The following is a 15,675-nucleotide window of genomic DNA, read 5'->3' on the forward strand; positions in this document are numbered from 1 at the left end:
ACATCGAATCTGCCGATGGTACCATTTGGATAAAGTGCAAAACTAGGTACTATCTGATTTTGAAGCAACTCTAAATATTTTTTAAAGGTAACTGCGCCCTCAATAAAAGAGACCCACAATTCCCGCCCTTACGTTTAATTGCTTGGGAAATTATGTGTGATTTTCCATATTCCAGTGTGGATTTTCTGGGGAATTTTCGTGGGACGGTGCAGGTCATATTTGTCTCTAACATGACCAAAATCTCTAAACTTTTTTTTAATTTTGCTTACTACCGAACGTGGTAAGGCTTATTAAACAGATCGCAAACCTCGGCCTGTGTTCGAGTTTTGTCGCCATATCCTACCATCATCAAAATTTCAATTCTTTGTTTTTCAGTTAAACGCGCCATACGTTTAAATTTTGCAACTGCACTTGACACTTACTGATATTTTCGTAAAGTAAGAAATACTGTTTCCATGCGATTAAATGGTGACAAGGTGTCAACAATCAAATATAATAAAAATAAAAATCGACGTGTCCGAGCGTTTTTTTTTTAACACACCCCTGAATTTTAAACGAATTTGTTCCAACTTGCGCGTCCTCACTGAATTAACAACAGAAATTTAAATTGTTTTATACCGTTAAAATCCATTTTATGGATCAGAAAGGAAAAGCATATCAAGGAAGGCTTTTCTTCCATTTCCAACTATGAATTTTCATGTTCACATTTTCACAATTACTCAAAATATGAGAAAAATCAAGAGCCTCTTAACTTACTAAACCCATAAGAAATATACTAAAAGTAATGAAAGGAGCAAAGTATGAAGCTTTTCTTTAAAACTTGCATTAAAATATTCCTTCTCGAAAAAGATTTTATTAGCATATCTTTAAAAATACCAACTTAAATATTACAAAAATATTAAAACTCAAATAAATTTAATATCCAGAGATAGAATGTGCCACCCCCCAGTTCTCAGGTACCTCAAGAGGACCCTCAATCTGAACTCCATTCTCTAAGTCAATGACTCCTAATTGGTATTTTGGAAAACTTCTGGCATCCCTATAGTAAAGCACTTCCATACATTTTTGAACCAAGGCTCTGGCATCTGCTAAGTTAAGCTGTGGATTTTTGTCCAGAGTATCTCTCAGCAAAGGAGTAGCAATATGTGCCCCATAACCTGTGCAGATAACTTTGTCTGTGTAGGCTGTGCCTTGCTTATCTACTGTGCCTAAGAAAGGTTCGCCATCCTGGAAACAAAAATTAAAGTAGTAAGAATTATGTGTAAAGGTGAGTTGGTTGGGTTTTATATGAATAACAAGGATTTTAGTTAAGTTAAAGGATTAATAGTTAAGTAAATATTTAATAAAATATTATAATATTTATAATATTATTATAATAAATATTTAATAAATATAATTAGTAAATATTTCATATATTTTTCTTAAACGAGATCATAATAAAAATGAATTAGGTCATTAAATATTGTGTAACTAACTAATTAGTGTGAATCAGACTACAAGAAGTATCAGGACAACTATCAACTAATGATTCCAAAAAAATCTGTAACTTAAGGCAGATATCAAACTTCTAAAGAAATATAGGCTTCATAAAATATGACCATTCAGAGTGTTACCAATAACTTAGGGCAAATTATATATACAGAAAAGTCCCCTAAATATAAAAAATAGAAGGACTAGAATATACAGCATTATGAAAGGTATTTCAACAGAAATTCCATCAAAATATGAACATAGACCCCAATTCACCTATTATTTCTACAAGCAGAGGAGGCATTTCCAGTGGGTGAATGACCTAAGAAAGTATATATTTTTTTAAATATATCTACTATAAAACTCAAAGAAATAAAATATTACATTAAAAATGACTGCATATGGTATAATTTCCACTTACTTTGAACAATAATTTCTATCACCTGAAACCCATTAAAAATGACTTCAAAAATATAATAAAATATTGTAAAATTCTGGGATTTTTAAAAATATTTCTCATATTAAGTGAAATTTTTACTCCTTTAAATGCCTCAAAAACATAATAGAATATCTTCAATTCTTCAAAAATGTTTTTCCCAAGTTTTATTATTAACTAAAAGCATACCATTGGTTCCCAAAAAGTTAAGATTTTAGCCAATTTTATGTATGCCAATAACCCATTGGAACCTAGATTCACACATATTTTTAGTTGACTTCCTTAGGAATCAATCAAAATTCATGATTTGGAAGTGGATTTTGATTGTAACATTAATATTTGCTTGTCACATTTCCATAGCAACCATATTTGAGACATGCACAAATCAATAAGAAAGAAACAGTATGTAGGATTGTACTGTTAACTGTCATATTAATAAAAAGCTGAATTCTCAGCCGTATTAATGAGAATTGTTACATTCATCTACAACAGCTCATGCAACAAATTTCATATTAAAAAAAAAGAATAATTTTAAACATTTGTTACATCTATAACTATTCTGCAAAATACAAAAAATTACTTCTCAACCTTGGGAAATTACAATAAATACTTCAGCTCACTCAAAGGCTTAAAAATTCTTGTCAACTGCTTGTTTATAAAATAATAAATGTTTTAGCTATTTTAAAGAAAATTAAAATAAATTAGATTTCTGTAGTAAAATGAAATACTTTTAAATGCATAATCCTAATTCACCAGAAAAATTTGTGATTTTAAAAAAATTATATTTTCCCTGTAGTTTAATTAAAAAGCAAAAATTGTTATAAATGCTAAAAGTTCAGACTAATTTCTAAAGAATCACTTGTTTATTTTCAGGAAGTTTTTGTTATTATTAGTTTAAAGACTTGAACAAATTGTATTACCTTGATTGATGTAATCAAATTGCTTCCAGGGACTTTGAATCAAATCTTTTTGTATGTAGTTTTGACTATTTTTTTTTTACTTCAAATTTAGCTTTTTTTATCTAAAAAAGTGGTACATTTCATATGCAACTATTCTGAAAAAATAACTTACTAAAAATTAGTAAGTTATTTTTGGAAATAAAATAGCTTACTTTTTTTGATCCTTTGTCAGCAAAATAATAATTTATTAAATAATAATAATTATTTAAATACACATATGAAGGGCTAAGAAGCCAAGGGGTCCAAGTCACATATTTTTCATAATGGAGTTAAATGCAGAAACTTACTCTTAAACACTTTAAAATGTTCGTGGCCAAGGGAGATAAGTGGAACTCATGTGCTAACATCTAGTGGCGAAAAAAAAACTACTGCTTAAAAGTGCTTTTTAGTTTAGAAGTCAAGGGATACATGTGCCGCGAGTCACTTGTACCCATTGGCTTCTAAAAAATAGCTGATAATTTAGTTTACTAAAGCTGTTTTCTTTTACGCATTGTTGTTGTGTTTAAATTGTTTACGTGTTAAGGCTATCACTTGATAAAAAATGTCAGCAGATAGTTCTTTTAGCCTTTTTAATGGTAAGTTCTACTTTTTATCAAATCCAATATTATTATTTATTGTAATTTGAGTCATTTAGTGTGTTTAGGTGAGGTTTTAAGGTTAGGTTTCAATGTATGTTGTTAATAATATTATTTGAAAGCTCGTAATCATCTTATTCAGTTGTCCTACTTTCAGATAATAGCGATGATGACGCTGATTATAACCCAGACGCAGATAATTCTTCCAGTACTAGTTCAAGTAACCGTCCTGAAGAAGGTAAGAGTAGGCATTAGTTAATTATTATTATTAATATTACTAATCAGCCGAGTTCATTATAACGTTCTTTTTCTCTAATAGGCAACAACAACAAACATATACAGCATAATTAATTAATCTAAATAAATACATAAAATTTAATTTCAGATCAAATGGAAGAAACTGAAGCAGAAGAAGAACCACCTACAAAGCAGCAGAAGCATCCTGGTAAGAAAAAAACATGACGGACTAAAGAATGGAAAAGGCAGAAGTCTTCAAGACTACGAAACATGGGTAAAAAGTACACTGACCGTAAAGGTAAAGTACACAATGAAAGAAAAGTTCAGGCATATGACCATTAATGCCGCTATAAATGTTGCAAAAATATGAGCGAAGAAAAGCGCCACGAATTTTTTAATGAGTACTGGGGTCTGGCGAATTGGGAATTGCAATCATCATTTTTGAACTCTGCAATTATAATAGAAGATCTGCATAGGAAGAAAGAAAACACTGTACGTGGAAAGTCCCATTCTTGTCAATATTTATTAGGCGGTCTAAGGGCCTGCAAGGAATTTTTTTTTTAAAATATTAGATGTGTCAAATAAGCGTGTTACCAACATTATTGCTAAAAAGAAAGAATCTGGAACGGGAACACCAGCTCGAGACCGTAGAGGGCAAAAGGTTCCAAGCAATAAAATTACTGTTGAGAAAACTGATTTGGTCAAACAACATATTGCTATGTTCCTATCTTATGTTCCTATCCTATGTTGCTGTCTGGAATAGTAGTCACTATTCCAGACAGCAAGCTCCAAACCGAAAATATTTAAATGCTGACTTAAATCTAAAAAGATTGTATGGCTGTTATAAAATCTTTTGTGCCGAACAAGAAAAGGAAGATGTTATTCTATCTTACTATAGGCATATATTTAATACATGTTTCAATCTTAGTTTCCATCAAGCACATACTGACACTTGTAATAATTGTGACAAGTTTAAGTTAGCTATTGAGCATGGAGATCTGGAAGCTAAACAAGCTGCAACAATCGCTAAAGAAGTCCACCTACGTAAGGCTGAAAGTGCTAAAAAAGAAACGGATAATGCTAAAAAAGAAGTAAAAGATGATCTTGTCCATAAAGCTATATGTTTTGATCTTCAAAAAATGTTGCCCACGCCGGTATTAACATGTACAAAAGTGTATTATGCAAGGCAATTATGGACGTATAATTTTAATGTACATGATATTGGGACCGATGATGCGTTTCTGTTTCTTTGGCATGAGGGGCAAGCATCAAGAGGATGCGAAGAAATGGTATCATATTTAATCCAGTACATCAAATCATTGCCCTCTACAGTCACTCACCTCACTGCTTTCTGTGATAATTGTGGTGGGCAAAATAAAAGCCAACTTATGGTAAAATTTTGGTTGAATGTTGTAAACACAACGCAGATTGGAAATTGTCGACCTAAAATTTTTACTTACTGGTCATTCTCATAATCATTGTGACCGAGACTTTGGTAAAGTGGAAAATACCAAGAGGAACACAAAAAGAGGTGTCTTCGTTCCTAATGACTGGGTGGATATTATAGCCACAACTAGCAAAAAGTTCTTAGTGAAGAAAATGTTGGATGAAGACTTCCTTACTTTGGATCCCATAAGCAAAAATTTTGTGAAAGCTGTTAAGGGTATTAGAAACATGCAGTGGCTGCAGTTCAGAAAAGAAAGTCCTTACACTTTGTTTCACAAAAGTACATTTAATAAAGAAATGCCATTTTTAGAGTACAACATGCTTGCAAAAAATGTTGGAAGGATTCCAAAAACCTTGCCTTCTCTTATCCCTAAACAAAATAAAAAGAAAATAAAAGCATCAAAGTACAAAGACCTTGTTGGCCTCCTACCATTTGTACCTCCTGTACATCACCAATTCTATAGATCAATAGACTATGAGGAAAATCGTTTGGTGCACACAAGATAGAACATCCAGAAACAGCAAGAAGAGGTTCAAGAGGGACCTCACAATCCTGACAATGATGAAAATGAGGATCCAGAACATGAAGACAATGTTTATAGCAGTGACTCAGATTAGTTCTGCAAGTGGTATTTGAATGACATTTTTATACAAACTGTTAGTATTTTGTTAAGCCACCTTTCATTGGAAAAATACATTTTTCTAATTTATTTGTATCCTATGTTTTATTAAACTCCTAAATTCTATGAGAAGTCAAGGGGTACAAGTGATGACTTTTATCAAATATTGCCTAATAATCAATATGAAAAATACTAAAAAGCATATTATTTTTCTTTTATTATGATAGTCTAAACCCTAGCAATTAAAACAAAACTGGTTTGAATTGCCATACTTTTGCCTGCATTTGATTATAACAATTTAACTTTAATTTGAGTTTTCTCAAAACTGACTTCAGTACACTTATACCCCATGGCTTCTCAGCCCTTCATATATATTGTGTGATGTTATAAGGTCTCCTGGTCATGCGATACACAGCTGGGTGTTATAAAAAGAGTTCTTTTATCTTTGAGTAATTAATGGGTACAAAAGTGAAGTTCCATCTCTGATCACTTTTTACAAGATACTGGCAAAGGCATTGGGGTTTTGTGCCAAGGTTGTTTACACATGCATAGTTGCAATGAAGTCACTTGAGTTAGTCCGCAAGCTTAATTAAAGGCTGCATATTGCGGTTAGACAACACACTTCATAAATACATTTACAACTTCTAACATCTATACTAAAGTATGTAATTTTTGTTGTTATGGATTCTAATTTGCAAAAAAGGGGCCTGCATAGGAAAATATTAATACCAATTAATATTTATCTTCAGTAATTCTGCAGTTTAGCAGCTTTTGTTAAAACTAACGAAAAATGGTCAGGTTTTTTACAAAATGGGTAGATTTCAATATATATTTTTCACTAAGAGTGGCCGAAAACCAAATTTTATCATGAAGAGGGTGTTATCACTCACTAAATCACTTTGCAAGAACATTTTGCAAAAAACCCAACCATTTTTCGTTAGTTTTGACAAAAGCCGCTAAAACTGCAGAATGACCTTTTCTTTATTAAACATAATCATCTGTCTAGTAAAAAATTTTGAGTACCACTTAACATTTTTTTAAGAGTTACTCATTGACACTCAAGAGTACACAATCCTCTACTATTGAATTGTCGAAACAGTGGGCTGCCAAGGCAGCTATGCATATAGGTCTCCTAATGAACCCGTCATGCCCACTATTGTTTACCACAAATGAAAGAGAACTAATCTATACCTAAAAATATTTAACAAACCTTACCTGAACTCCAGCAACAATGAAATTGTTCCAGAGAGGGTCCATTTTACTCCTTCTATTGTACAGGATCCTGGTCAACCAGCAGTACAAAGATTTTGGTTTTAATGACATGCCATCATCAATACATTCCTCTGTGATAACTTTTTGTTCAATGAAATCCTTGACATACTGAAAATCAGCATAATCTCCACTGGCTCCCAATACAATATTGTCATTGACTTTTACAATTCTGGGACAATTTCTGTATCTTGCTAGGGATCCATAGGAGGCTAAGAGGTCTCCACCCATGACAACACCCTTGTCATAAGCTACAGCAACTAGAGATGTTGCTGTCGTTACTGGAGCTCTATGAAAAAAGGCAAAATATAATTATATGATTAACAAATATAATTTTCAATAGATTTTCTGCTATGAAGTTAGATTTTTTTTAACCTCACAATCTTGCTTTAATTTTATTTCTATGATCCTATGTTAAGTTCTATACAAAAACGTTTTAAACATCAGTAATAAAATACATTTTACCATGAAATTTAATGTCTTGAAAAATGTACTTACTGGGAATGTTGTCTAAAATCCGTGGGTTTCGTTTGAACTCCAAAGTTAGGAAAATCGTAAAAACTGCCCGGTGCTGGGCCGTTTTGCCAAAAAGGTCCCGCAGTAAACATTTTACTCAATTTTTCTACTAAGAGACTTAACTATTAAGAGTTTAATTCAAAAATTACAATGTGAGATGACTAGTCGTTTTACTGTTCCGTTCATAAATAAAGCAAACAATGACAGAAAAATGACATAAGTGACGCATCATCGGCTTTAAGGTATGGGTCCACTGGATACGATTGTAGCGCTACAATTTGTTGCAGGTGGTGTGTCCAGCAGCCTAAAAAAAGATTGTTCCTTGGATGTCGCCGTTACAGTTTTCTATAAGACAAAATAGTGAATTCGAAATGCCTCAAAGTAAAATTACTGCTGCTTTCGTAGTTTTGGCAAGTATAATAAAATACTTTTTCGCAAGGCAAAAAGAAAAATTTTGATTTAAGTATAAAGAAGAAGACTACAGGAGGAGAGATATCTTTCATATTTCCATGAGTCGCGCTGCAGCCAATATCTGGGAACCCGCCCGTTTATCCCGCTCTGGCACGCATCTCATTCTCTATCTCTATCCTTCCCTAATTTCTCTGTCACTTTCGCTGTCACATGTTCTCCGTCCGCATGTTCGCCCTTGTTCACGTGTTAATTTTGTTTACATTTGCCAGGCCAATGTTGCGCACTCCACTACTGCGCAATTGACAATCCGAGAATAGCATTCTGGGGTATCGAACTTTCCATGTAGAATTTGGCCCAACCAGCGTAGGTAGTTCCTCTCTCCAGTTTTCTTGTATAGAAGAAATGAACTAGGGACACGAACTTAATAAATATACTTGAATGCATATAGCGATCATACCCAAAAATGACCGCTGCCTGGTGTCTGCCATTTTTATAGTAGTTGTGTCCTTTTAATGTTGGTCACTTTGAACATTTTTAGTGTTGCCAACAAAAAATGTATTAAATAACGTTAATGAAGTTGATGACGCTGACGTTTGGCGTGTGACCTGTCACGAACTAAATAATTTTTTTTTCATTGACATTGGTTTTAAACCATATATTCTGTCAATAATTTTGAGTATAACGTAACACTGAAAAAGCTTCTATTCCTCGACATAAAGATGGCGGTAAAAAAACGAAATTATCTCCTCGAGACTACCGGACTGTCAAGCATCTGATATGTCATAAAATGTCGCCATTTTTCATAGTACTTTAGCTTGTAGAGGCTTTCTTACTAGAATTATATCTACGGCCAAGCCAAGCCAAAATTAAAACACGAAAACATCTTCTGACAATAGCACATGGAGAAGTCTGACGTCTAAAAAACGAAGAAGAAGAAATGTGAAGTTTATAAAACTGACATTTTATTGTTAAGTAACTTAATGGTTGAAGTTAAAGTTAACTTTAGAAATATACTAATACCCAGCCATTGTATGATGTATTTTATTATATTCTTGTAAATTGACTTTGACGTTGAATTACATAACTAAATATTGTCAGCAAATACTATAAAATCATCTGCGTACCTTATATTATTCAATCGTTGGTCGTTTATACATATTCCCGGTTCTATATTATCTAGGGCTTCTTTAAATATCTCTTTTGATTACAGGTTTAATTACAGGGGTCAAAAGATTCGTATGTTTACTAGACCCAATAAAGGTTTACAATAATTTTAAAAGTCCCGGTCATCTAATCCTTTTTTAAGGATCTCTACTAGTTTTCCATGCTGGAATTTTTCAAATGCTTTTTGATAATCTACGAAGTATATTGCATATCGCGGAATCGCTTAAACAGCATTTGTACACAAGTTATTTATTAAGCGATATTCGGAGCATTGTTTAATGCTGCGTTTCCTGTTGTGTATGACCACACACAAGGCGGACAGCGGATCGGAGAGGATAGCGGAGCATTCAAGTAATGAAAGAACTAGTGTATCACACAACCAATATTTTATTTTTGAAGGCAACATTTTCTTATACTGATAAAGGCCCTTTAATCTTATGTAGGCGGCTTGAAGTTTGACTTTAATATGGGAAGTAAAGTTAAGATTTGAATCAATAACTACACCTAAATTACGTTTTTCAGTTACAACTGGAACAGACTCGCCATTAACAACTACTTTAAATCTGTTTGAAACCTTTTGCAGCTGACTCTTGTTATGTGTTACAAACATTACACACAATTTTGATGCCTTAAGTTTTAAGTTATGATTCTCAGTAAACACGGCCAAGCTCTGTAGATCAGTATTTATTTTATTTTGCGCCTCATGCGGACCTGGAGTATCAAAAGCAATATACAGGGTGCCTCCGATTAAGTCGGCACTATTGGTATCTTTCTTAATATTTAAGATACAGGGTCGGTTAAATTAGCAAACTAGTAGGATTTTTTCTGTTGAGTAAAATGGTGAAAACAGAAAAAAAATTGAACATCACGTTTTCGAGAAAATGTGAAAAATTTACTTTTGTTAAATGGAATCTCCTGTATATTTTTACATAAATCAAAAGATAATAATTTTCTTAATAAAAAAGTTTATTTAAACTAATAGCCTAAACTTAAAAATAACAAAGTTATAGCGATATTAATAATTTTGTCAAATTTAGGCAAGTTGGCTTTGAAATAAATAACATCAAGTAAAACTAATAATTTACCATAAATGAGCAAAAACATCGACATTTCTGAGCACACTTAAGCACACGTCTTGTAGCTTTTAAGATTGATCTTCTATCTATTGATCCAATTATTTGCCTAATATGTGTTTGAAGTTCATCAACGGTTCTGTATTTTTTTTATACACTTCATTTTTTATGTAACCCCAAAAATATAAATCTAGAGGGGTAAGGTCTGGTGATCTAGGTGGCCAACGAATCGGGCCACGTGTCGCAATCCATTTATCGTCAAACAGTCTATTAAGTAATATTCTCACATCATTTAGTTGATGGGGAGGTGCTCCATCCTGTTGAAAATATATTTGTTGCCGTCTCTCAAAGTTAACATTATCCAAATAATCTTCCAGCGCTCCAGATAATATGAGATCAACATATCTCCTTCCAGTCAAAGTGCCATCATAAAACACAGGTCCTATTACTTGGCTTCCTATTAAGCCGCACCAAACGTTTATACTAAATTGATTTTGAGGATTTCTGGGATCATTAAGGAAAAGATTTTCTTGGGACCAATAGTGTACATTTTTACGGTTAAACATACCTTTTGAAACCGTTTGAAGAATTAGCTTCGTCGCTCTGAATTATACGGTTTAAAATATTATCATTAGCTTCATATGCATTACGTAACCAGTTGCAAAAAGCAAGTCTTCTTTCGTTATGGCCAGGCAACAATGTTTGTACTGTTCGATACTTATATGGCACAAATTTGTATTTCTTTAAGACCCGCCAAATTGTTACTCAGCTCACACCGTAAGCTCTTGCTAAATCTCTAGTTGAGTTTTCCATGAGCTTCAAAATATGCCAAAATAGAAATTTCAACATCCTCGCTTACTATAAATTGGTTCCTTCTTCTAGTTCTTTTAAGCACGTTTTCGTTACTTCTAAATTTTCTGTAGAGAATTAAAAAGTATCTACGGTTTGGCAAGTTACGAGTCTGGAATCTCTGGCGGTACTCTTCTAGTGCTCTGTCACTATTTTTTCGACATACAAGGTAACCTTCTAACATATCACACTTTTCAATATGCGTAAAAGGCATTTTACTAATTTAGATTTTACAAAATCACAAACTTTGCTAACATGTAACTGTCAGTATTTCTTTATTTAATAAAATCTCTACGGCTACTGTCATTTTATTATTCAAGCAATGATTTATTTGTTTTGCTCTCAAAAAGTTCAAGGCCAACTTGCCTAAATTTGACAAAATTATTAATATCGCTATAACGTTGTTATTTTTAGGTTTAGGCTATTAGTGTAAATAAACTTTTTTATTAAGAAAATTATTATCTTTTGATTTATGTAAAAATATACGGGGGATTCCATTTAACAAAAGTACATTTTTCACATTTTCTCGAAAACGCGATGTTCAATTTTTTTTCTGTTTTCACCATTTTACTCAACTGAAAAAATCCTACTAGTTTGCTAATTTAACCGACCCTGTATCTTAAATATTAAGAAAGATACCAATAGTGCCGACTTAATCGGAGGCACCCTGTATACCTAGGAATCAGCATACTGTTGGAGTTTTGAATTTTGAGAACACTTTTCCATATCAGCCACATAGAGAGAAAACAGCAACGGTCCTAATATGGATCCTTGTGGAACACCCATGGTAAGAGGCAAGAAGTTGGAGAACTCATAATTTGACTTTTTGATTACCTGAACGCAGTGAGACCCCTCAAGATAAGATTGGAAAAATATAATGGCATTTGTTGAAAACCCAAAATAGTGTAATTTAGCTAATAGTAATTAATTGGTGTCGAATGCTTTACTAAAATCAAGTAGGGTTAAGCAAGTTATCTGTTTTTTGTCTTCTTTAATTCTAATATCATTAATAAGGCTTATGAGACTTGTTGTAGTACTAAAAGATTTTCGAAATCCCGACTGACAATCAGGAATTATTTTAAAATTATATAAATATTTAGAGAGTTCATTTTAAATGTGACGTTCTAATATTTTTGATATAACTGGTAAAATGCTTATTGGTCTTATGTCTTTAAATTCTTCAGGGGAGGAAATTTTAGGTAAAGGAATAAGAATAGCTTGTTTCCATTCACTAGGATAAATTTTTTGCAAAATACAACTATTAATAATATTAACTAAAGCCTCTAAACAATAAGGAAGACATATATTTATATCTTTAATACAAATTTCTTCAACTCCCATTGCATTACTTCGAATGTTTTTTATAATATTCGCAGTTTTTTCCTCATCAATTAAATTGATATAAAACTCTTCCTGATTAACATTTAGTTTATTATTTTTGTAGAAGTCAATTTTTTCATTTGAGGTTGATTTTGTAAAAGCCACGGAGTTAGAAAAAAATGAGTTTAGGTCTACTGCATTATTTAGTGTTTCTGGTAAAGGATTGTTTTTAGTTTTTGTAAAATTAAGTTTTTTAGCGGTATTCCAAAAATTTTTACCTTTTTTTAGAAAATTGTTTGAAATATGCCGTTTTTCTCTACTTATGGCATGCTTAGTGAAATTTCGAAGCTGTCTGTAGTAATTTAAATTCCCAGGAGTTTTCTGTTTTAAATATTTGTGACGTGCCTTATCTCTAAGTTTCATTAAAAATTTTATATTGCTCGATCCAGGGAGTAAAATGTTTCTCTTGTAATATTGTAGTTTTAAAAGGTGCATATTTATTAATTAAGTAAGTAATATTATTTTTTAGTATTGCAATTTTTTCATTAATATTATAAGTATAATATATATCATGCCACGGGAGTTGTTCTGCCTCATTTTTAAAAGCTATGGTATTAGTTTTTGCATAGTCACGATATTTTATAACTTTTTTATATGCTTGATATTTAAGAATATTTAGCTCTATATATGTTAGGTTATGATCAGTTACACTCTCTGGCATGTATACAGATTTGGCATTCATGTATTCAAGGTTATCCCTAATTATTATTAGATCCAAAAGGGTAGATGTATTTGAGGAAATATTTATTCTAGTTGGATCCATTATTTTCTGACAAAGATTAAACGTTTCTAAAGTATTTTTAAATTTTTGAGTAATTGTTGTTTGTTTTAATAAGTCTATATTAAAGTCACCAAAAAGAATTACACTATCATAATATGGTACAGAGACACTTAACATGTCCTCAAAAGAATCAAGAAACCCAGATGTATTCGTAGAAGGAGGCTTGTATAAGTTTGTAACGAGTATATTTTTTTATTTAACGTAAATTTAAAACTGAGATACTCAAAGTCAACTGTGGCATGTTCAAATGTGACTAACGAAAATTTAATATGTTTTTTTACGTAAATGCCCAAACCTCCTCCACGAGAACCCCGATCTTTTCTTAAAAAATTGTATCCTGGAATATTAAAATATAAAGTGTCATCCTCAGGAGTAAGCCATGTTTCTGAAATCCCCAATATATCAAAATTAAAGTCAGAGGCACAATTTACAAATTCATCAAAGCCTGTTTTTATAGAACGTATGTTTACGTGACTAACACTGAACACAGTGTGCACCTGCTGATCTTGCATGGTACTATTATTCGCCATCACAGAATAAATACCCCAAACCACCCCACCGACTGCGCTCGCCAAAGTTTCCGCCCATTAAAAACCATATAGAAAGCCCACCACTCCCCAAATGTAATATAAATAAAAAATATATATCAAGCACATACATATTGCTAATAAATCCTGATAATAGACCTAAAGAACTTAAGTAAAAACAGAATAGCTCTACCATAATGATAAGAGAGCACTTTGGTCTCGCAAGCATTACTTACAAATAAACCGATCAAGTGATTAGAAATAAAAATATCACTGCAAAGCAATGGTTTTTATGACCACCAAAACCAATAAAAATAATCACCTTTGAAATCAAAGTACCTATCATATTGAAAGTGCACATAATCATTAAACGTACCTTTATTTTTAGTTTTAATCGGCAATCACAAACTCATTAACAAGGTCTTGTAACTTTTTTTTAGAGTCGACACAAAACTTTTGGTTTTCTACCATCACAAACACTCTACCCCTAGAAGTCCAGCACAAGTTTTTATATTTATTTCTCGCGATTTTAAAAATTTTACCCATCTCAGGAGTTAGAACTTCGGTTATTAGAATAGGTTGACCTTTTAGCCTTTTTTTTATTAAAAAACACGTCGTCCCAGAGCCACCTATGGCAAAACGATACTAACACCGGCCTGAGCTTCTCGGAATTTGCTTTTTTCTGTCCAATGCCATGAGCAAAATTTATTTCGGCCTTTGTAATTTTAATACCAATCTTGGTTGAAATTGTTTTAATAACAAAGGCATATAGGTCGTCTTGTAGTTCATTTATACCGTGCAGTAAAATACTGTTCTGGTTTGAGTGGTTTGTTGACATGCATGCACAGCGTATTGGTTTGCTTTAGCGACGCAATATCCGACTTAAGGTTTTCAATGCTATCCAAAACTGATTTTTCAAAGTCTTGAAACCTTTTGTTTAAAGAGACAACTGCCTCTATGTCTTCGGAAAAATCGGTGGATGTTGATTTCCCTCTGGTCCTAGCCCCAAGATCTTTTTTAAAACCTTTCAGTTGCGTGTCAAATTTTAGCGCCATTTCTACTAACCTCTCCGTAAGTTTTTGTATTTCTGCTGCTTGTTTGCTGCTTAAATCTTCAGATTTTTGCTTAACCATGATTACAGGTTGTTGCACAATGTATTACACAACACTCCAAATATTTTTTGGCACTTGATTCACAATTAATTAAAAAAATTTAGAAGACCAAACTACAATCGTGCTAGTCACTTCGCAGCGCCATCTTCATCCCTGACATGTGTAGCTAGTATCCGAAGACAAGAAGCTCAGGAGCCACAATGCACTTTTGCTCTTTTGCTTGCGCATACGTAGTACGTACATGAACCTCACCTCAGTTTGTCTTTTGTGTATTGCGGTTGTTTAATGTTAATTGTTTACGTTTCGTTTATGTATATTAATTATTCGTTTTTGCAAGTGATATAAAGATTAAAGTATTAAAGTCGAATAACGTGTTTAGAATGGACACTAAAACATTTTGCAATATTTGCAATAAACATTATTCCAAAAGATCTAATTTGCGAGCTCATGTAAAAAAATTTCATCCTGGTAAGTAGAAATGTTTCGTTAATTTTATTTCTATTTAATGTTACTTGGAAGTCAGTTTCAGGCGAGGCGGTTCATCGTTCAAATTTACTAAAGTTTATTTTATTTTTACCTATACATTCTGAGTTATTACTGATGTAAAGAAGTAACACAAATTAACATTACATTTTATAAATCGGAACTCATTTTTTAAATTCTTCACTAGCAATGATTACTTTGTAGTTATTTGATTATTTTACATCACTAGTCTGGTACACAGGGTGTTTTTAAGATATTGCGACAAAATTCAGGAACGTGTTCTTTGGACAAAAATAAGAAAAAAAGCCTATAAACATAGGTCCTAAACAAAAAAAAATAAATAAATTTACATTAAATTATAGCAATC

The 15,675-nt window shown here is 32.3% G+C and overlaps 1 protein-coding gene across 1 annotated transcript; it reads right to left on the reverse strand.

The window, feature by feature from the left end:
- Window positions 1-837: 837 nt before the first annotated feature.
- On the reverse strand, window positions 838-7,710 carry LOC126750611 (proteasome subunit beta type-4). The gene is made up of 3 exons (XM_050460262.1): window positions 7,511-7,710; window positions 6,959-7,301; window positions 838-1,227 (listed from the first exon to the last, which is right to left on the reverse strand). Exons 1-3 carry the CDS (start codon window positions 7,618-7,620, stop codon window positions 916-918), a joined length of 765 nt encoding a protein of 254 aa, XP_050316219.1. The 5' UTR covers window positions 7,621-7,710; the 3' UTR covers window positions 838-915.
- Between the last annotated feature and the right edge of the window lie 7,965 nt (window positions 7,711-15,675).

This window comes from Anthonomus grandis, chromosome 2, assembly GCF_022605725.1.
Source record: "Anthonomus grandis grandis chromosome 2, icAntGran1.3, whole genome shotgun sequence".
Lineage (NCBI taxonomy): Eukaryota > Metazoa > Arthropoda > Insecta > Coleoptera > Curculionidae > Anthonomus > Anthonomus grandis.